We start from the raw sequence: 22,052 nt of genomic DNA on the forward strand, positions 1-22,052 counted from the left end.
TGTTAGGTGGTTTGTTTCCTATCTTAAGGAAATGATGGACAAAATTTTTTTTTTTGCATTCACTAATGATGATAAATATAGAATAACAGCAAATTACCCCTCTGAGTATGCAGCTTTTAAAATTACTTTCTCCTATGCGGCCACAGTGTCTGCTTTATATCTTTTGGTTATTTCCCCATTTTTGTGGGGAAAAATATAACAAAGTTTGAGAAATCTTAAAAAGTTCAGCGAAATTCTCACAGCGGGTTTGAACAATGGAGCCTAGAAGCATGTAGTTGGGGTGGGGGGTAAGAAAGAAAGAGCACAATAAAATTTAGAGGTTCTGGAGCTCTGCTCTTGGTTAGCTCCTGCCCAAAATGAGGCCTGATGCTTCACATGACAAATGTCTTCCTTTCTGGCAGCCATTAAAGAAACACTGCCCTTCATTTCACGGAGGGTTGCCAACAACCTGGAGATACATATATCGTGTCCCTTTTAATGAGTGGGAATAGGCAGGTGCTGTGGTTCATGGTATGGGGGTAAAGAATATGACCAGGTATATAACACCCCACTAACCTTCAGAGGTGAGACAGGGTACTTTCCATGGTGGCACCTTGCCTCTGAAATGCCCCCCTTGTGGTTTGCTTGGGGCTTACTTTGTTTTCATTTTGGGTGCCAGGTCAAAACACACCTTTAAATCCAGGCCTTTCAGTTTGCTAACCCTTTTAACAGCTGACTTGTGTTTTATGAATTACTTTAAGTGGGGGGGGGGGTTTGTAGCATACTAGACCACACACTCGACGTACCCAGTCCTCCTAGAGCTTACGGCAGGCCCTGTAATAAGAGCCCTGTAAGCTCCTGGAGGATTGTGGCCTAAAATGCAAATCAGGGGTGCGTGGCCTAAAATGCAAAGGAGCTCCTGCTACAAAATGAGCCCTGGAGGATCACCAAGGAAGTGCAGGGTTGCTACGCAGAGGCAGGCAAGGGCAAACCACCTCTGCTCCTCACTTGCCTTGAAAGCCCCTTGTTGGGCTTTCTGTAACTCAGCTGCAACTTGACGGCACTTTGAACACATGTATTAGTCCAAGCACAGAAGATTACTGCTCTTTTTATGTCCCTCTGTTGTTAACGAATGCCAGTGCTGTTGTTTCTAGCATCACTGGGAATGAACAGAACAGGTGTCCCTTTTGATCCGGCTTCGGCACTCTTCTGATCTCCTCAAACAATCTGTGCTCTACGACGGCCGCATGCTCCTCTACAAAGGCAGATATAGCGATAAGGGTATAGAGAAATTCCTATGGCTTGGATCCTATGAACGAGGTCTCGGCATGCCAGTCTCTGCCACGGGATGTACTTCCTGTTCTGCTAAGACTTCCTTTTGGGGAAGATCAATGGTTTTCAATGCTTTGTTCTTTTACATTTGCTGTAGGGCTTGCAAAGGCAGAGATGTTCTTCCTGGCATTCGGTCGAGGACAGCGATGGCCTGGCACTCTCACATTCTGCCCTCTCTCCTTTCTTCACCTCCCTATATCATATTTATCCAGGGGACAAGCAGGCATTGAAAAATGTTGTGGTGAGGCCCAGGGGTAGAATCCTAGCAGTTCCTTTGCATATTAGGCCACACCCCCTGATGTGGCTAATCCTCCTGGAGCTTACAAGGCTCTTTTTTGCAAGCTCTTGGAGGATTGGCTACATCAAGGGTGTGTGGCCTAATATGCAAAGGAGCTCCTGCTAGAATCCCACCCCTGGTGTGGCCTAATATGCAAAGGAGTTCCTGCTACCATAAAAGCCCTGATATATATTGGAAAGGGGGAATCAATTGTGTAGGAAGCACGAACTTGTATCCCCGATCCTCCACATTTCCCAGTTAAGGGGAAAATGCTGTTCAAAGAAATTGCAAAGATGACTTTTGAGTCCAACAAGACAAAGAATTTTTACTTACAAAAATGGAAGCACTTCTTACATGACAAATTCATGTAGGCACATTTAACTTATATGGTGAACAGATTAACTTCAAAAATGTTACAGCATCGAGACAGAGAAGAGAGGTCCTATAAGATGAAACACAGAAGGCAAGCAAGGGTCAAAGATGCTCGAGATCTCACCAATGAGAGGGTGGGGCCAATTGCCACATGTGCCTGAGTGACAGAATTCTCTTAACCCTTTCCCTTCCAGATTCTTTTGCGTGCAAGAAGAGCCCTGTAAGCTCTTGGGAGGATTGGCTACAGATCAGGGGTGTGTGGCCTAATATGCAAAGGAGTTCCTGCTACAAAAAAAGCCCTGGGGATATCCATTTACACTGCTTGACACATCTAACCAAGCAGAAACCCACGAGTCATACATGCCTCTTCTTACAAACACTTTTGTTAACAAAGGCATTTGGACTCAGTTTGCCAGCCCCCAAGATTAGTACAATCCCTTGTTGAGTGCTGTGAAATAAATTCCTTCAAGGAATATCAGTCCCGGTGACTTTGTTGGTTGTCTCTGTGAAGGAACTTTATTTAAGTGGAATTTTCAGCCCCGCTCGGTAATCATTGTAGCGGATCAGCAGGTCCAAAATATTTGTTTCATTAGCGTGCTCCATCAAGATGGCCTTCTCTAATGACCTGGTTATCACAGGGTAGCAAAAGGTACAGCAGATCTTAGCAAACAACCCTTTGAATGGAAGATGATAGGAAAGGGCAGCGTCTCTCTTAGGAATAATCCGGAACAGAAAAGCCAATTATTCATCAGTCTGATTTTACTACGGTGGAAATCGGAGCGACAGGCATACTTGTAATACCTGAGATCCTTTTGCTTTGAGTCCTTCATGAAAAGCTATACAACACAAGAGAATATTGACCAAAAAGAGATATTGTGGAGTTTAAAAATGTGTAGAAAGAAGAATTGAAGATTTATACCCCGCCCTTCTCCCTGAACCAGAGACTCAGAGCGGTTTACAATCTCCTATGTCTTCTCCCCCAACAGACACCCTGTGAGATGGGTGGGGCTGAAAGGGCTCTCACAGCAGCTGCCCTTTCAAGGACAGCTCCTGTGATAGCTATGGCTAACCCAAGGCCATTCCAGCAAGTGCAAGTGGAGGAGTGGGGAATCAAACCCGGTTCTCCCAGATGAGTCCACACACTTAACCACTACACTAAACTGGCTCCATCAAAAGGACAATCAAAATGATCAGGGGGGCTGGAACACCTTTCTTTTGAAGAGAAGCAAATAGGTTTGGGGCTTTCTTAGTGGAGGTGATCTGGGGGAAGAAGGGAACAGAAAAGAAGGCAATAAAATAGTGAATGGACAGAAAATCCCCCCTCCCCTCCTGTAATACTAAATGGGGGGCTGTTTTGCATTTTAAATTTCCTCTCTTGTAACTAGTTCGTATCTTGGGGGGCAGGCCTGTTCTGTTCTGCATGTACTTCTTCACCCAACGGGCAATTAACACATGGAATTCACTGCCACAGGAGGTGGCTGCGACGGCTATAAGCATAATAATCTTCAAGAGGGGACTGGATAAGCATCTGGAGCACAGGTCCATCAGTGGCTACGAGCCGCAGTGTATTGTCTGAATTCTCTGTCTGGGGCAGTGATGCTCTGTCTTCTTGGTGCTGGGGGGGGCACAGTGGGAAGGCTTCTAGTGTCCTGGTCCCACTGATGGGCCTCCTGATGGCACCTGGTTTTTTTGGCCACTGTGTGACAAAGAGTGTTGGACTGGATGGGCCATGGCTTCTCTTATATTCTTATGTTTTCTAGCAGTTGACTCGATATTCCATCACAGATGTCTAGCATATGTCACCGCACTTCAAAAAGGATATTATAGCATTGGAAAAAGTCCAGAAAAGGGCAACTAGAATGATTAAAGGTTTGGAACACTTTCCTTATGAAGAAAGGTTAAAACACTTGGGGCTCTTTAGCTTGGAGAAACGTCGACTGTGGGGTGACATGATAGAGGTTTACAAGATTATGCATGGGATGGAGAAAGTAAAGAAATAAGTACTTTTCTCATCATACAAGAATTTGTGGGCATGCAATGAAATTGCTGAGCTGTCAGGTTAGAACGGATAAAAGGAAGTACTTCTTCACCCGAAGGGTGATTAAGTTGTGGAATTCACTGCCACAGAAGGTGGCGGAGGCTACAAGCATAGCCAGCTTCAAGAGGGGATTGGATAAAAATATGGAGCATAGGTCCATCAGTGGCTATTAGCCACAGCATATTGTTGGAACTCTCTGTCTGGGGCAGTGATGCTCTGTATTCTTGGTGCGGGGGGACAAAGTGGAAGGGCTTCTAGCCCCACTTGTGAACCTCCTGATAGCACTTGGGTTTTTTTGGCCACTGTGTGACACAGAGTATTGGACTGGATGGGCCACTGGCCTGATCCAACATGGCTTCTCTTATGTTCTTAACAGCCCTGCAGACTTAAACTGCAGGTTTCGATGCCAGACATAACTGATGTAATATTGAATACGCCACTAGAGAGAGCAAAATACACAACAGAAACACCCCCCCCCTAAAAAAAGAAAAAAAAGAACAGGAACTTAAAAGGGAGGGAAATGAGAATGCAGAAAGGCCTGAGGATTAGAAGCATTCACAGAGGACAGGTCTATCCATGTAGTAACTAAATGGAGCGGCCATGTTCTGAAAAAGCATTGTTAGAGAGTCATTGCAAGAGAGCCCCCGTGCCTTGTGGGCTTCCAAGGGGACTCTGGTTGGCCACTGTTGGAAACACAGGATCCAGCAATAGGGAATTAATGCATGGAATGCACGCATGCGGAAGTTTACCCCAAATTAAACATTGTTGGTCTTAAAGATGCCACTGAACTCAAACTTTGTTCTGTGGCCTCAGTTCTGTACTTCACCATAAATCATCTAGGCTTGTTCCTGAGTCTTTTCCACTGTGGCACCTACAGGAAGAGTTTGTCAGAGATGAATCCGGAGAGTTCTGTTGCCACACCTTCTGGAAGGCATGGTGGTTATTATTCTGAGAGACATTTGCTCTGTGGATTCCCTGGGGACAGGAGCTCTGTCTAGATCAGGGTGGCCAAACTGCAGCTTGGGAGCCACATGTGACTCTTTCACACATATTGTGTGACTCTTGAAGCCTCCACCGCCCTGTCAGCTGGCTTGGAGAAGCCATTTGTTTCTTCAAATCACTTCTCCGACTCAAGCAAACCAGTGGCTTGGAGAATGCATTTAAAGTTGCTTTTTTCCACCTCTTCCTCCCTCCCCCCATCTATTTTCCTTCCTTCAAACATCTGACTTTCATTTCTTGTAGCTCTCAAACATCTGATACTTATTCTATGTGGCTCTTACATTAAGCAAGTTTGGCCACCCCTACATTTTAATTTTTGGCCTCCTTTTAACTGCCTGATGGTTTGATCTCAGGAGCTGGGTTTTTCACCTCTGGTCTTTGACCTTATTTGTCATGGGCTATTCAAGAATGGGTACAGCAAATGCAGAGAGCCAGTTCTGAGCGGCCATCTTAGTTTTTAGGAGATAAAACTGAACAGACTGCAATTTTCTACTGGGAAAGGGGCCAAATCTGGTCTTTCCTCAAAACCAAGATCCCTGCACAAAGGGAACAAATCTGACGGCACCACAATAAGTATCCCTCCAATAAACCCATTTACTTTCTGATGCATCGACTGACTGGTTGTGGCTGTGGGACCAAGCAAAACCCTATAACTGAAAGTGGGGGAAAACACAGCGTGCTTCTGAGGAGTTGTCCTTGAAAGGGCAGCTACTATAAGAGCTCTCTCAGCCCCACCTACCTCACAGGGTGTCTGTTGTGGGGGAGGAAGGTAAAGGAGATTGTGACCACCCTGAGATTCAGAGTGAAGGGCAGGCTATAACTCCAATATCATCATCTTCTTCTGCATGAGAGCCGGTGTGATGTAGCAGCCTAACCTACCGCACAAGGTTGTTGTGAAGAGAAAATTGAGGGAGAGCAATGTAATAAGCCAGTTTGAATGCCCAGGGTTAGAGAAAGGCCAGGTATAAACCAAGGAAATAAGCAGAGTTTTCACTCCCGCTTCCCCCCTCAAACTATAGCCCCCCCTTGCCCATGTGCCCCAAGCCACGCCCCCTCTCCAAACTCCACCAGGCTGAATGCATAGCAAAACCAGATCTGCTAGATTCCACAACCCGCCCCCCCTTCCTTTCTTCCCTTTCCTGCATTTGCATCCTCCGGTCCTGGCAGGCTTCCAAGCTCCAAATTCCCCATTCAGGCCGAAGGCTTGCAGTCACACACACTAAATAATGCACTTTCAATCCACTTCCAATGCACTTTACAACTGGATTTTACGGTGTGAACTTGCAAAATCCAGTTGGAGACTGCATTGGAAGCGGCTTGAAAGTGCCTTATTTAGCTTGTTATGACCACAGCCTTCGTTGCAAGCTCGGCCCGGAGCGAAGCTGGAACCGGGAAGCAGGAACCGCCGAGGAAGAGGCGGCAACTATCCTCGACCGAGGCAGCCAACCCGGATTGCAGGGCCCCCATCCGCCATCCACCCGAGTTAGGGGGGGGGGGGAAATCCATAGCATTTTTCTTTGCTCCCTCCTCCTCCTAAGAGGAAAAAGACACATCTTCCGCCCGCTCCTCCTCGCCGGATCACGCCCACGGGGTGTTCCCGACGCCCGTCTGTTTTGCAGCAGCAGCAGCAGCCCTGAAAGGAGGGAGGGAGAGAGAAAGAAAGCAAAGCCCCCACCCCTGCCTTGCTACGGCCCGTCGCCCCGCGTTGCTGACTTTGCACCTGGGGGTGGCGAGCACGCTTCGCCCGCCTTTATCACCTGATCTAACCTGCTGGAAGGGAAGGGGGAAGATCCGAGCAGGACTGGGCTAGGCTGGAAGGGAGGGATCGAGAGAGACACCAGCCGAGAGAAGCCGCCGCCTCCTCCTCCTCCTGACGTCTGGAACCTGCTGTGCAAGTGAGCGCGGGCGGCGCTGCTGCTGCTGCTTCTTCCACTTCCACCGCCTCCCCTTCCCCGACGCCCGGCAGCTGGAAGCAAGAGAAGGCAGCCCTTGGGCGGCCGCCGCGTGCAATGCCGTAAGCCGCGCTAGGAGGCCAGCCGCCGGCAGAGGGGGGTCTCTTCTCGCGCCTGGAAGGTGGGCAGGGCTGGGGAGGGGGAACGGTGCAAGGGAGAGGTTGGGGGAGCCGCGGCTGGGGAGGGGAAGATCGCGGTCTGCAGCTGCTCCCCTCCGCTTGGCCTGCGGCCTCCGGCGCACCTGGGCGGGCTGCATCGGCCAGCCGGCCCTCCCCTCCCGCCCTGCGCCGCCGCGCTCCCCCCCCCACCCGTGCAAAGGCCCGGAGGATGACCGAGGAGGAGGAAGCCGCTTCTGCTTCTTCTCTCTGCTGCAGGAGCGGAGCTGGGATGGGAAAGAGGTGCGGAGGGTTTTTCAAAGGACGGGCGGGGGAAGGGGGCATTCCCACCCACCCCCAAAGTGGGGAGTTGGTGCTAGATTTGGGGCTGGGGAGAGGAAGGATGGAAGGGGGGGGCGGGGACGCAGGTTGGGATGGCGCGGAGGAGCTGGGGGAGGCGGTAAGGGGCGAAGGATTCAGCCCAGGTGAGGGGGATGGATGGATGGAGGAAGGGGGTTTGGCCTTTCCCACCTTACCTGGGATGTCAGTCGGTTCTGGGGTGAGTGATGGCGATGCTGAGGGGGGTGGGATGGCGAATGCGGGGGTCGAGGTGGCCCTTGGAAGGTTTCCTTTATTTCACAATGGCTGTGGTTTATGTGCGTGTTTGTGTATGGATGTGTGTGTGTGTGTGGGAGAGTCTGGTTTAAATCTCAGGCTGGGATTGGAAATCCCTGTCTCCAGCCGGTTCTGGGTCCTCCTGCTAAAAACCCTTTCTGACACCAAATAATGTGTATATATTTATATATCTATGTATATTTCAGAGACCCAGAGATCCAGCAGCTTAGGTTTCTACCTCTGCTGCCCCCCCTCTCCTCCCCAGTCTGCCTTCCAAACAAAGAGACCAGGTCTGAAGGCTCTCTGCTATGGCCCAATGGCTCACTGACCTACCGGCGAAACACATCCAGAAACGCAGGCAGATCTGGCAGGCTCATGTTTTTATTGTCAGACCGTTCCTTTGACTGCTCCTGCTCTGGATATTGGTCTCTCTCTGTTCTCTCTCTCTACCCCCCCTCCCTTTTCCTGGGTGTGTATAGCTGCTGGCAGCGGCTTTGTAATGGTGGCGGCTCTGGAATTGCCCAGCCCAGCATAATTGGCATCTGGAGCCTGCCAAGCCAGGTTCACCCTCCTTGGGCACAATGATTTTTCATCTCTCCCCAATGCTCTGCTGTTCTATTGTAATGGTTTGCACAATCATGTGCTTCGTTTAGGGAAATCCCATCTCTTTCTCTCCCCTCTCCCTCTCTCTTTAAAGTCTGCAGAAATGCCCAGCCAGATTATGGTGGCCTTGTTCGGTGTGTTTGCTTTCAAACCTTCCCCTCCTCCTAGGGAAATGTCCATAATAAGTATTAGTTGCTCACAGGATCTGGTGCTATTGGGGGGAGTGTAGTGTGTTGCAGAGAGCTGGTTAAAGATACAGCTTGCCCAATCGGAGCGCAAATGAACTGGCAGCTTGACTGCTCCGACTTGTGTGTGTGCGTTGTGGGCCGACAGAAGCTTGCCTGGCATGTTTATTCCCTTCCTCCTAGCAACGGATGCCAACAAGTCCCTGCAACCCGGCTGCATGCATTGGCAGACTGTGCCAAAAAAACAAAAAGGAGTGGTGGGGGGGAGAATGCGGACATGACAAGAAGGTGGGAGAGAGGCCTGTGTTTGATAATGCTTAGTGGGCAGACAATGCTTTGCAAGAATTCGTGTATGATCTGTACAGTGACTGTGCAAGGTAGCTGAGTTGAGTTGTCCCCATGTTTCAGAGAGGTGAGAGGTTGAGGCAGGGGGAATGGGGGTCTGACCTTGAACTGTTGGACCCTTTGGATTGAAATGTATTTATTTACTTATGTGTTTCCTTTCTCCCCAATGGGGACTCAGAGTGTCCTAACGTTGTTCTCATCTCCATTTTATCCTTGTGACGGCTCTGTGAGGTAGGTTAGCATATGGAGCAGAGGTCCATCAGTGGCTGTTAGCCAGAGCGTATCGTTGGAACTCTCTCTCTGGGGCAGTGATGCTCTGTATTCTTGGGGCTTGGGGGAGCAACAGTGAGAGGACTTCTAGTGTCTTAGCGCCACTGATGGTCCTCCTGATGGCACCTTTTTTTTTTGGCCACTGTGTGACACAGAGTGTTGGACTGGATGGGCCATTGACTTGATCCAACATGGCTGCTCTTATGTTTTTAGGCCGAGAGAGTGGTTTATAACATAATGCTCAGGGTGAAGGGAGTTGACAGAACTTGAGGGCATGCAGTGAAGCTGATGGGCAGTGGATTCAAGGTGGGGAAAAAAAGAGAAAATATTATTTTATTTAGTGAGTGAGTGGAATTCGCTGCCAGATGTATTGATGTTTACAGGCATAGGCAGCTTCAAAAGAGGATTAGACAGATTCACAGAGGATAGGTCTATCAGTGGCTCCTAGGTGTAGTGACTAAAGGTAATCTCTGCATTTGGAGGCAGCCAGCCTCTGGATCCCAGTGCCAAGAGGAACTCAATCAAGGGAAGGCCTCGGTCTTAATGCTCTGTTGTTGGGTCTTCAGAGGAACTGGTTGGCCACTGTGTGAGACAGGATGCTGGACTAAATGGACTGCTGGTCTGATCCAGCAGGGCTTTTCTGATGTTCTCATGAAGGCCTCAGTCTCTATGCCCTGTTGTTGGCCCTCCAGAGGAACTGGTTGGCTGCTGTGTGAGACAGGATGCTGGACCAGATGGATCGCTGGTCTGATCCAGCAGGGCTCTTCCGATGTTGTTGTGATCTTCGTATCATGTGGCACTAAATGAGAAATGGCTTCCACACTTTGATGTCCCCATTTCCTGCTTGTAATATCTAGCAGAATTTATTGATTTGATCTGTTTTCATCTGTGGTGGTTCTTTAAAAAAACGCTTTCCATGAAGTAAATAACAGACAATTAAAAACCAATACATTACAATTTGTAATAAAACAGCTGTGAAAATAAGCCTGCCTGTGTTAAAACCAGCAGAATAATCCATGGGATAAGAAAAACATACGTACAAAAAGAATAATATAAAATGACTGAGTGAGTATTCACTAAGTAAAGTACTATTTTACTTAGTGGAATTCGCTGAGTGGAATTACTGAGTGGAATTCGCTGCCAGAAAACAATCACTTCCGTTGAAACCTGAGGAGGAAATAAAGAAGTTTTCATTGGGTCTCTAAAAGAAACCAAACCAGGTGTTGGGAGAATTTCTATGAGAAGAGAGTTTCAGAGGCGAGGTTAAATAAAGTACAGAAGTCCAGGAGTGTCTGGAAGACGAACACAGGTTTTTCTGGAAATCTGTATCTGATGAAGTGACAGCTGCCTCACAAAAGCTTATACTGCGATACATTTTGTCAGGCTGATATTTCCAGACGCCTGATTTTGCTGAGACTGACTAACTTGGCTACCTCTCTGGAACTATTCCTCAGAGGTTCTGTAGAGAAAGCCCCCCCCCCCCCGGTTGCCACCTGGCTTATATTTAAAAGTGGGCAGGAATATTTGGGAATGCCGGAGGGGTAGCTGTGGTAGTCTGTTGTAGCAAAATAAAACAAAAGTCCTGTGGTTCTTTCAAGGCTGTTTGTTCTGGCATGAGCTTTTGTGAGTCAGAACTCCGATGCTAAATGAGAGTAGGATGTTTTTTGAGTACTTTGGTCCCACAATGTTTACAGGTAATAACCAGCACTTCTAATTATGTCTGGAAAATTACCTGAATCCTGATGTCACAAATCCTCTTCTTTCTGAGCTCTGGCTCAGTGGAAAAACCTCTGCTTTTCATTCAGAATGTCCCTGGTTTAGTCCCCCACCATCTTTAGTTAAAAGGCTCTGATAGTAGGTGATGTGAAAGACTTTTCTTCCTGACACCCTGAAAGCAGCTGCCAGTCTGAGTAGGCAATACTGAGCTCAGTGCACTGGTTGATTCAGTATAAGGCAGCTTCAAGTGTGTTCAGGTCTCCACAACCAGTAGTAGCCAGTGATATCGAAGAACACTGTAATGTCATGATCTGGGCAAGGTTTATTGTGTGTGTGTTTGTTAAGTGCCATCAAGTCACTTCTAATTTATGGTAACCTTATGAATGAATTACCTTCAGAACATCCTATCATTAACATTCTTAGTCAGCTTTTGAAGACTGAGGGCCATGGCTTCCTTTATTGAGTCAATAAAGTCAATATTGAGCCAGTTTGGAGTAGTGGTTAAGTGTGCAGACTCTTAATCTGGGAGAACCGGGTATGTTTCCCCACTCTTCCACTTGCAGCTGCTGGAATAGCCTTGAGTTAGCCATAGCTCTCGCAGAGTTGTTCTTGAAAGGGCAGTTTCTGTGAGAGCCCCCTCAGTCCCACCAACCTCACAGGGTGTCTGTTGTGGGGGAAGAAGATAAAGGAGATTGTAAGCCATTCTGAGACTCTGATTCAGAGAGAAGAGCAGGGTATAAATCTACTGTCGTCGTCTTCAATCCATCTCATGTTGGGTCTTCCTTTTTTCCTGCCGCCTTCCACTTTTCTCTGCGTGATTGTCTTTTCCAGTGGCTATCATCTTCTCATAATGTGACCAAACGACGATAGCCTCAGTTTAGTCATTTAACTTCTAGGGAGAGTTCAGACTTGATTTGATTTAGAGCCCATTGATTTGTCTTTTGTATCTGCAAAACTCTTCTCCAGCACCGCATCTCAAATGAATCCATTTTCTTCCTGGCAGTTTTCTCCATTGTCCAACTTTTATATCCATATGTAGTAATGGGGCACACAGTAATATTGGTTATCTTGATCTAGGTCACCAGCAGTGTTCCCTCTAAGCTAAGTTAGAGTGAGCTACCCCAGAGTTTCTGAAGAGGATGCCAATCTGAAGAGGTGTGCATACACACAAAAGCTTATGCCTCGAATAAAATTGTGTTGGTCTTTAAGGTGCCACTGGATTCTAATTTTGTTTAGCCCAGTGAACTTCCGTGACAGAATGGGGATTTGAACACAGGTCTCTCAGATCCTTGTCCGACACTGTAGTCACTACTCCACACTTGTGGTTCATGGAGACTTTAAAAACCTTTGTATTCCATGGAGAGTTTCTTCACACTTTTTTGATAGGTAGAAATATTCAAAATTTGACACTTGTTAGGAAAGGTGTGCTGTTTGCATGCTGGGCGAGAGAAAAGGTGTTGTGCCTGCCAGGTAGAGATGTTCAGAAAAACTTCAGCACTGGGTAGACATTCTGCATCACCACAACAACGCTGTAGAGAAGGCTGGATAAATAGGTCATGGCAGGACTTTTTTTTGTAGCAGGAACTCCTTTGCATATTAGGCCACACACCCCTGATGTAGCCAATCCTCCTGAAGCTTACAGTTGGCCCTGTGCTAAGAGCCCAGTAAGGAATTCTAGCAGGACCTCCTTTGCATATTAGGCCACACCCCCTGATGTAGCCAATCCACCTGGAGCTTCCAGTAGGCCCTGTGCTAAGAGCCCTGTAAGGAATTCTAGCAGGACCTCCTTTGCATATTAGGCCACACACCCCTGATGTAGCCAATCCTCCTGAAGCTTACAGTTGGCCCTGTGCTAAGAGCCCAGTAAGGAATTTTAGCAGGACCTCCTTTGCATATTAGGCCACACCCCCTGATGTAGCCAATCCACCTGGAGCTTCCAGTAGGCCCTGTGCTAAGAGCCCTGTAAGCTCTTGGAGGCTTGGCTACATCAGGGATGCGTGGCCTAATATGCAAAGGAGTTCCTGATACAAAAAAGCCCTTGGTCCTGGCTCTTTTAAAATAGTCACACTCTGATGGTTTGCAAACTTATTTTAGATGTTACATGGCCTGGCAGAGAGCTGGTTTGAATTATTAGTGGTGAGGAGGAAGTGGATTTACAAGTGAAATGTTCCCTATAGGAAGGCTTCTCTATCTGCTGGTTCCTTTTTCCCACCTGTTCATACCTGGATATGTTAATGCCTTGTTGTAGTTGTTCAAATCGCACAGTCAAGTCCGGCCTTTTGTGACCCCCATGAACAAAGTCGCCAGGCCTTCCTATCTTCCCCCATCCTCCGAAGTCAGCTCAAATTTGTGTTAGTTACATCAGTAACGGTGTCCAGCCATCTCATCTTTTGCTGTCCCCTTCTTCTTTTGCCTTCTGTCTTTCCCAGCATCAGGATCTTCTCCAGTGAGTGCTCCCTTCTCGTTTGATGGCCAAAGTATTTGAGCTTCAGCCTCTGACCTTCCAAGGAACAGGGTTGATTTCCCTTAGGACGGACTGATTTGATCTTGCAGTCCAAGGGACTCTCAAGATTCTTCTACAGCAACACAGCTCGAAAGCATCTGTTCTTCTGGGCTCGGCCTTCCTTATGGTCCAGTTCTCACAGCCATACATTACTACTGGGAATACCATCGCTTTGACTATACGGACTTTTGTTGTCTCTACTTTTTATTATACTGCCCAGGTTTGCCATAGCTGTCCTCCCAAGGAGCAAACGTCTTTTAATTCCATGGCTACAGTCACCATCTGCAGTGATCTTGGATCCCAGAAATGTGAAGTCTGTCACGACTTTCATATCTTCCCCTTCTATTTGCCAAGGAGTGATGGGGCTGGACACCGTGATCTTAGTTTTTTTGATGTTGAGTTTCAAGCCTACTTTTGCGCTCTCCTCTTTCACCCTCAACAAGAAGTTCTTTAGGTCGACTTTATTTTCTGCCATTAGAGTGGTATCATCTGCATATCTGCATGTTAATGCCTTGCCTGCTTGCCTAAAGTGATTTGTAAAACAAGCGATATCTGCAAGGTTGCCACCTTTTTAACTTACTCTTTTCCTTTGCTTTTGAAGAGAAGCCTGGAACACAGAAGCATTTAGCAGGCAGACTTGTTTTCCTGCAATAGGAAAACATCAGGGTTAAATTTCTGCATGCCAGCCTGTTATTCAGGCCCCTGAACAGGGCAGATGAAAAAGTATTCTCTATGCAAAGCTTCCTTTGATAACTTTTAAATTTATTTTTTAAATCTAATTTGTTAGACCTTGCCTTCTCAATGGAAACACAAAGCAGCTTACATCGTTCCTTTCCTCTCCATTTTATCCTCGCAACAACCTTGTGAAGTAGGTTAGAATTTGAGTATGCGACTGGCCCATGGTAACTCGGCAAGCTGACGTGGTAGAGGGCAGATTTGAACCTGGCTTTCTCTGGTCCTAGCCCAGCACTCAAACTACAACATCATGTCTGCCTCCTTGGGTACGCTATTTGATTGGAAAAGTGGCATAAAATGTGTTTTTTAAAATAAATAAATAAATTAAAAGCACCATGTTTTCAGCTTGTTCCCAAATATCAATAGGTGTCTGTAGGCACTTTAGAGTCCCGTGGTGCAAAGTGGTAAAGCTGCAGTACTGCAGTCCTAAGCTCTGCTCATGACCTGAGTTCGATCTCCGGTGGAAGTTGGGTTCAGGTAGCCGGCTCGAGGTTGACTCTGCCTTCCATCCTTCCGAGGTCAGTAAAATGAGTCCCCAGCTTGCTGGAGGGGAAAGTGTAAATGACTGGGGAAGGCAATGGCAAACCACCCCATAAAAAGTCTGCCGTGAAAACATTGTGAAAGCAACGTCACCCCAGAGTCGGAAACGACTGGTGCTTGCTCAGGGGACTACCTTTATTTTTGCTTTTTAGGCACTTTAAGGATGAACAAGATTTTATTCTAGGACAAACTTTTATGGACTTCTTGAGATGTTGATCAAGAATGATGCACAGTGCCATGACCTGGAAAGCCTGTGCAAGTCCGATCTTGGAAACTAAGTGGGGCCAACCCTGGCAAGAACTTGAATGGGAAGACCTCCTTGGAATACCAGGATTGGGAAGCAGGGGCAGACTGTATCAAGGCACTTGTCTGAATGCTCTGTCTGCCCCGGTATGGGTTGCCAGAAGTCATCATGACTTCCAGGCATGAGTGCGTGCACACAAACACACAGTGACCTCCTAAGCAGAACTGCATTTTTTTGAGTTCATTGAAGTCACTGGGCTTGGAATCCACTTAAGATTGTACTTGGAATATACTGGTTCCGAGAACGTCAAGGTGGGTCTTCCCGTGGAGGCACAGGTAGTTGCCAGGGAATCAAGAAACTGCTTTGTGATCCATCAGAATGTTAACTTGGCATGGAATCTGGGAACTGGTTTGTTCAGACCACGCTATGACCAGCCAGGGCCTGCCTTTGCATGCAGGTGTTACGGTTATCTCTGAGGAGTGCAGAGATCCCTCATCGGGTATGATTAGAAACTGCCTGGTTGGCCATTGTGAGAAGAGTAGTGGTGTTCCAAGAAAAGGGTTTGAGTGCTGGGCAGAGAATACCAGAAGAATCAGAAGGGCTTTTTAAAAGCAGGAACGCAGTTCTGGCTGGCTTGGCCAGGGCTCTGGCTCAAAAAAAGGTCTCCAGTGTAAATTTCACTAAATTAAGATAGATATATAGATATAGATATATAGATAATTTGAGGCCCCATGGCGCAGAATGGTAAAGCTGCAGTACTGCAGTCCAAGCTGTGCTCATGACCTGTTTGATCCTGGTGGAAGCTGGGTTCAGGTAGCCGGCTCAAGGTTGACCCGGCCTTCCATCCTTCTGAGGTCGGTAAAATGAGTATCCAGTTTGCTGGTGGGGAAGTGTAGATGACTGGGGAAGGTAATGGCAAAACCACCCTGTAAAAAGTCTGCCGTGAAAATGTTGTGAAAGTAACGTCACCCCAGTCACCAGCCTCCTGCACAATTTAAAGGGCCCCCTCCCCCTGCGACCCCTAGATACAGGCCTGGCTGCGGCCTTATATGCAAATGAGTTCCTACTGGACTTTTTCTGCCAAAAAAGCCCTGAAAGTCAACGATTATACAAATAAAGTGTGCTGAAGTGTTTGGGGAAATATAAAAACAAAAGCCTCTCAATGTAAAGATCTGGGGCTTTTTTTTTTTTTTTAGCAGGAATGCACTGGAATGCAGTTCTGGCTGGCTTGTGAGGGGTTGTGGCCTAATATGCAAATGAGTTCCTGCTGGGCTTTTTCTAACAAGAAAGCCCTGTAAAGATTTAAGTAACTGTGAATAATTTAAGTACCTCTCATTAGCCTGATGTTTAAAAACATAAGAATGTTGTATATTGTTCTTTTTTGGGGAAGCTTGGCATGTTCTCATTTGACATAACTTGGTTACTTTAAAAAAAAAATTCTGTTTCTTTCTGTCCTTTCAGGATGGTGGAAAGCTGAAGCACCAAATGCCAAAATGAGTGTGACGTCTTGGTTCTTGGTGAGCAGCGCTGGCATCCGACACCGGCTTCCCCGGGAGATGATCTTTGTCGGCCGAGAAGATTGTGAACTGATGCTCCAGGTAGATATGCATTTCAGCTCTTCTGTAGATGAGAATGTGCATTTGAAAGTGCTACTTGATGCAGTTTTGGTTTCTTGTTTGAGTTTGGTTGTGGAACTCGCCACTGTGCAGTGGAGATGGAGACATGGTGTGTGTGTAGTGTTGTGTGCGCTGTGATGACATTGTATGCACCATGACACCACTTCCAGAGAAAACCTGGAAGTGGCTCCTGAGTAGCTGGTGCGTTGGAGTAGGCGGGGTTGGCGCCTGCCTAGGGCTTGATGAGCCAGTCCAGGGCTTGCATACCATGCTCCTCGCGAGGAGCGCGGCATGCAAGGGTCGGCTCTCCCTGCCCCCGATCAGGCTTCCTGCAAAGCAAGAAGCCTGAGCGGGGCTGGGGCTTGCTTGTCGCCCTCCTTGCCCCTGGCCTTGTGATGACGTCATTTTCGGTGATGTCATTGTGCCATGCATGCACTTCGCGTGCGCGCGATTTTGTTTTCCAAAGGAGCGAGGGGGGGGGGGCACTGCGCAGGGGGTCTGTCTTTAGTGGCAGAACCCCTAGCTTTGGCCCTGGCTCTAGTAATTCTAGATTCCTAGAGCTACTCTGTCACTTCCAGGTTTTCCCTGGAAGTGATGTTGTGACACACTTAATGCTGATTTTTTTTTTTTAAATTAGGCTTCTCACTGTAGTGGGAGGTCTGCCTGCCCTATTGCCACATGATGTGGTGGTGGTCATTGGTTTAGATGGATTTTGAAAAGGATTGGACAGATTATGGAGGAGAGGTCAGGTGTTACTAGCTACAACCGGGGCTTTTTTTTTTGTAACAGGAACTCCTTTGCATATTAGGCCACACCTGCCTGATGTAGCCAGTGTGTGAGCCAGAGGCTAAAAAACTGTGAGCTAGCTCACACTAACTCAGCTTAGAGGGAACGCTGCCCCTGACAGGTGGAAGATGTTACTGGGGTCCCATTCTCTGAATTGAGCCTGTGGCGCTACCCACATCAGCTGTCTGAACCAGGGGAGATTTGATGCTCTTTCAGTTGAGAGTCAGCATGGTGTGTTGGTTAAGAGCAGTGGATGCTAATCTGGAAAGCCAGGTTTGATTTTCCCTCGTCCTTCTTCACATGAAGCCAGCTGGGTGACCTTGGGCCAGTCATGGTTCTCTTAGAACACTCTCAGCCCCATCTCATAAGATGCCTGTTGTGGGGGGAGGAAGGCAAGGCAATTGTAAACTGGTTTGGGATTTCTTAGATAGAGCAGGGGTGTCGAACTCATTTGTTATGAGGGACGGATCTGACATAAATGAGACCTTGTTGGGCCGGGCCATGTGTGTACCTGTTTAAGATTAGGTAGCAGAGATATAAATTTTATAAAGAACGCAGACCAACACAACGCTTTTTAAAAAAAGCTTAAAACATACTTAAAACGTTAGTACTCATTGGTCTTAAAGATGCTTTATTTGTATTTCTCCCATGGAATCAAGGGAACTGGGCAAAGGAAGCTCTGACTCTTTCCTTCCTTCCTCAGGGGACTGGTGGGGGAGGAGCCTCAGCCAATGGAGAAAATAGAGGTTTTGTTCTGTAGCTCCTGTGCAGTTGAGCAAGCCTTGCAATGCAAGAAGTTATGCAGAAGGAAGCAAGAGAGAGGGAGCATGAAGCAGACGACAGCCAGTTTGCTCGGGTGCCTGATAGGAGCCATCTTGGCCTGATTCGGCACCTGAACTGCATGTTTGACACCCCTGAGTTAGAGAAAAGCAGGGTATAAAAACCTTCTCTTCTCAGTTTATAAAAACTCCTTCAATTGATTGTGTGGAGGCCTTTCTTGTGTGTTCCACCCTGTCGTAGAAACTGCCTTTTTGGTAGCTTTCTGTGGTCTTGTGATCCTGTAGAAAAATGTCTCATAGGAGATGTGGCCTCATTCATTCTTCAGCAGTCAGTGCTGCTAGCATGTGAAAACTCAAGATCAGTCAGTGACCTGGAGAGTATATAAAGTTAGCCCTGCTGTAGATTCATTTGGGCCTTATCTTAACCTTTATTTAAAAGCAGAAGAAGAGCCCTGCTGGATCAGAGCAATGGTCCATCCAGTCCAGCATCCTGCCTCACACAGTGGCCAACTAGTTCCTCTGGAGAGCCAACAACAGGACAGAGAGGCTGAGGCCTTCATTAGAACATCAGAAGAGCCCTGCTGGATCAGATCAGTGGTCCATCTGGTCCTGCATCCTGTCTCACACAGTGACCAACCAGTTCCTTTGGAAGGCCAACAACAAGGCATAGAGGCCACAACTTTCATTAGAACATCAGAAGAGCCCTGCTGAATCAGACCAGTAGTCCATCTGGTTCTTTATCCTGCCTCACACAGTGGCCAACCAGTTCCTCTGGAGGGCCAACAACAGGGCATAGAGACTGAGGCCTTCATGAGAACATCAGAAAAGCCCTGCTGGATCAGACCAGCAGTCCATCTAGTCCACCATCCTGTCTCACACAGTGGCCCACGAGTTCCTCTGTAGGGCCAGTAATAGGGCATAGAGGTTGAGGAGGCCTTCCCTCTGATGTTGTCTCCTGGTGTATTCTAAGTTTTACATTCAGAGTTTGTTATCTCTCAATTTGGATTTTCTTTAGTCTCCATAACTAGTAGCCATTGATAGACCTTTCCTCCATGAATCTATCTAACCCCCTCTGCTAGCAAATTCCATATTTTAATTTGCTTGATTTCTGATGGATATGATACTAGTGGTTACTGTCTTTCATTTATCGTGGCTTTTTAAAGTCCTTCTTGGATTTTTATTTCATGCTTTAAATTTGGATTGGTTGCCACAGGAAATGGTAGAAGCAGCCTAAATAGGGGAAGCCAAACTTGCTTAATGGAAGAACCACATGGAATAAATGTCAGACGTTTGGGAGCTGCAAGACATGAACAGCAGATGTTTGAGAGCTGGAAGGAAGGAAGGAAGGAGGGGTGGAAAGAAAGCAACTTTACCTTTAAATGCATTCCCCAAGCTGCCATCTGGCTTGACTTGGATAAGTGATTCAAAGAGACAAATGCCTTCTCCAAGTCAGTTGATGGAACGGTGGGGTCTTCGAGAGCCACACAGTATGTGTGAAAGAGCCACATGTGGCTCCCGAGCTGCAGTTTAGCCACCCCTGGCCTAAAACATTTGGAAAATTTTAAACTTAATTTTGTTAATGGGGGCAGCTCACTCTTCCAAGAAATTACTTCTGCCTGCTGTACCGATTAGAAACATTCAAAATACTTGTGAGGATTAAAGAATGCGCAGTGCTGAACTTTAGGTAGCCGTTAAGCACATTTAGCCGGAGATGGAATTCGTCTTATTTTGGAGGTTTCAGTTGGCTTCGCAGAGCTGATGTGGACCAAATCCCGTCACCCTTTGTGTGCCAGAAATCTGTTCGCGCGTTTGCGTTGACTGCCGCATTTAGAACTGGAAATGCTCCCAGACTTGGTGGAGTTTGTACATGTCCCATGACTGTTCCAGGCATTCCAGTTAGCGCCAGAAGATCCTGCATTAATCACAGGCGCAGCTACCAAGGAAAAAAAAAGTCTTGGAGGAAGATAGACAGATATTATTTATTTAGAATTGTAAAAATGTCGCTTCTTCAGAGAATCTGCTTGCGGCTACTCTCTCATACAGGTTTCCCTGTCCTTCAGATTGCTCTGGCTGATAGGTTTCTCTCATTTGTGAGCCAAATGAGTCCTCAGAAAGCTTTCCTGGGAGTAAGACCCACTGAATAGACTTGAGCAGTGCTCCCTCTAACCAGGGGTGTCGAACTCATTTGTTACGAGGGCCGGATCTGACATAAATGGGACCTTGTTGGGCTTTCTTTGTATCTCTTCCATGGGATCCAAGGAACTGGGCAAAGAAAGCTCTGGCTCGTTCCTTCCTTCCCCGGTGGACCGGGGGGGGGGGGAGCCTCAGCCAATAGAAGGAAGAGGGGCTTGGCTCAGTAGCTCTACTGTGCAATTGAGAGAGCCTGACAAAACAAGCTCCCCCCTTCTCCCCAGGGCAAGAGCCTTAGCCAATTGAGAAAATAGAGGTTTTGCTCTGTAGCTCCTATGTGATTGAGCAAGCCTTGCAAAGCAAACTGTGATGAAAAAAGAAGCAAGAGAGAGGGAGAAGGAAGCAGACAACAACCAGTTGCTTTGGGGCCTGATAGGAGCCCTCTGGGGGCTTGATGTGGCCCCTGGGCTGCATATTTTGACACCCCTGCTCTGAGCTGTGGAATCCTGTGAGCAAAAATTCTACTTTGTGAGCTACTGCATACATTAGTTTGCTCTGGGGCCATTTTTCCCGAGCTATGACAAAAATGTGTGAGCCAGAAGCATAAAAACTATGAGCTAGCTCACACTCTCAGCTTAGAGGGAACGCTGGACCTGAATAAGATTTCGAGTAGTCCTTTGTGGGATTGCTCTCTCGGAAGTGGAGCATACCAGTGTGCTTCTAGAGGTGAGATTTCCAATCTTTTTGAGCCTCTGGACACGTTTAGAATTCTGACATGGCGTGATGGAGGCACATCTGACTTTTGGCCATGCAGTAACAGCTGATTGCTGGAATGACATTTTAAAAAACCTGTATGGTCAGTCAAATCTCCAGTGGCCAATCAGAATCCTTTCTGGCCTTGCTCATTTTCTAAAAACAGTTGGCAGGTGCCAAGAACCATGTTGGGGGTCACTGTTAGGGTTGCCAAGTCAAGAAATATCTGGGGACTTTGGGGGTGGGGCCAGGAGACATTGTGGGGGAGCCAGGAGCAAGGGAGCGACAATCATAATTGAACTCCAAGGGACTTCTGGCCATCACATTTAAAGGGATCACACACCTTTTTAAATGCCTTCCTTCCATAGGAAATAATGAAGGATAGGGGCACCTTCTTTTGGGGCTCGTAGAATTGGACCCCATGGTCTAATCTTTTTGAAACTTGGGTATTTTGGGGAGAGGCACTGGGTGCTATGCTGCAAATTTGGTGCCTCTGTCTCAAAAAACAGCCCCCCAGAGCCCCAGATACCCTCAGAACAATTCTCCATTATTTCCTATAAGAATAAGTCTCCATAGGGAATAATAGAGTTCCCAGTACTCATTTCCCTCCCCTCCCCTTGCTTTCTGATGATCCTGAAGCAGGTGGAGGGCCTCCAAACCAGGGCATCCCCTGCCTCCACCTGGCGACAACCCTACACAGACTCTGAAAACAATGCAAAACAAGCACAGAGACACACACACCCTCTTACTGGCTCTACAAAGACTTCTGTGCGTGTTCTCTCTCTCACGCACACACGCACACACACACTCTTAACTGTCTCTGGCACCTCCACAACAAGGTCTGAAAAGTACAGGGGCTATACTGCTCTGTTTTACACACACTCACTTGCTTTGAAATGAAAGCAAAACTGAGGGGCTGTGCTTGGACGTAGCTCTGCTGCTGACCCTTCCCCATGAAGTACTTCCTGCTCTTATTTAAAGGCACACACACACATTTTGAAATGGCACCTGTTTGCAGGTTTCTAATCCTGCTGGAGATCTACAGATACAGGGTGGCTTTGGAGGAGGGGCTTCCCCCACCGGCTGGGGGCAGGGGCAAGCCTGTAAAACTGGGGGATCCCCCACTGGGACCTGGAGATTGGGAAGCCTAGCTACTGTGCTAGAGGAACTGAAATGGCTTTGCCCAAA

The 22,052-nt window shown here is 47.4% G+C and overlaps 1 protein-coding gene across 2 annotated transcripts in view; it reads left to right on the plus strand.

Annotated features, from left to right (window-relative positions):
• The first annotated feature begins 16,260 nt into the window (after window positions 1-16,260).
• The window catches only part of CEP170B (centrosomal protein 170B), a 128,185-nt gene continuing 122,393 nt past the window's right edge, over window positions 16,261-22,052 (plus strand). For both annotated transcript variants that reach the window (XM_060262925.1, XM_060262926.1), the window contains exon 1: window positions 16,261-16,398. In XM_060262925.1, coding sequence (XP_060118908.1) covers window positions 16,294-16,398 — 105 coding nt within the window. In that variant the 5' untranslated portion in view covers window positions 16,261-16,293. The remainder of the gene's footprint in view (window positions 16,399-22,052) is intronic.

Source organism: Heteronotia binoei, chromosome 21, assembly GCF_032191835.1.
Source record: "Heteronotia binoei isolate CCM8104 ecotype False Entrance Well chromosome 21, APGP_CSIRO_Hbin_v1, whole genome shotgun sequence".
In the NCBI taxonomy this organism is placed as follows: domain Eukaryota; kingdom Metazoa; phylum Chordata; class Lepidosauria; order Squamata; family Gekkonidae; genus Heteronotia; species Heteronotia binoei.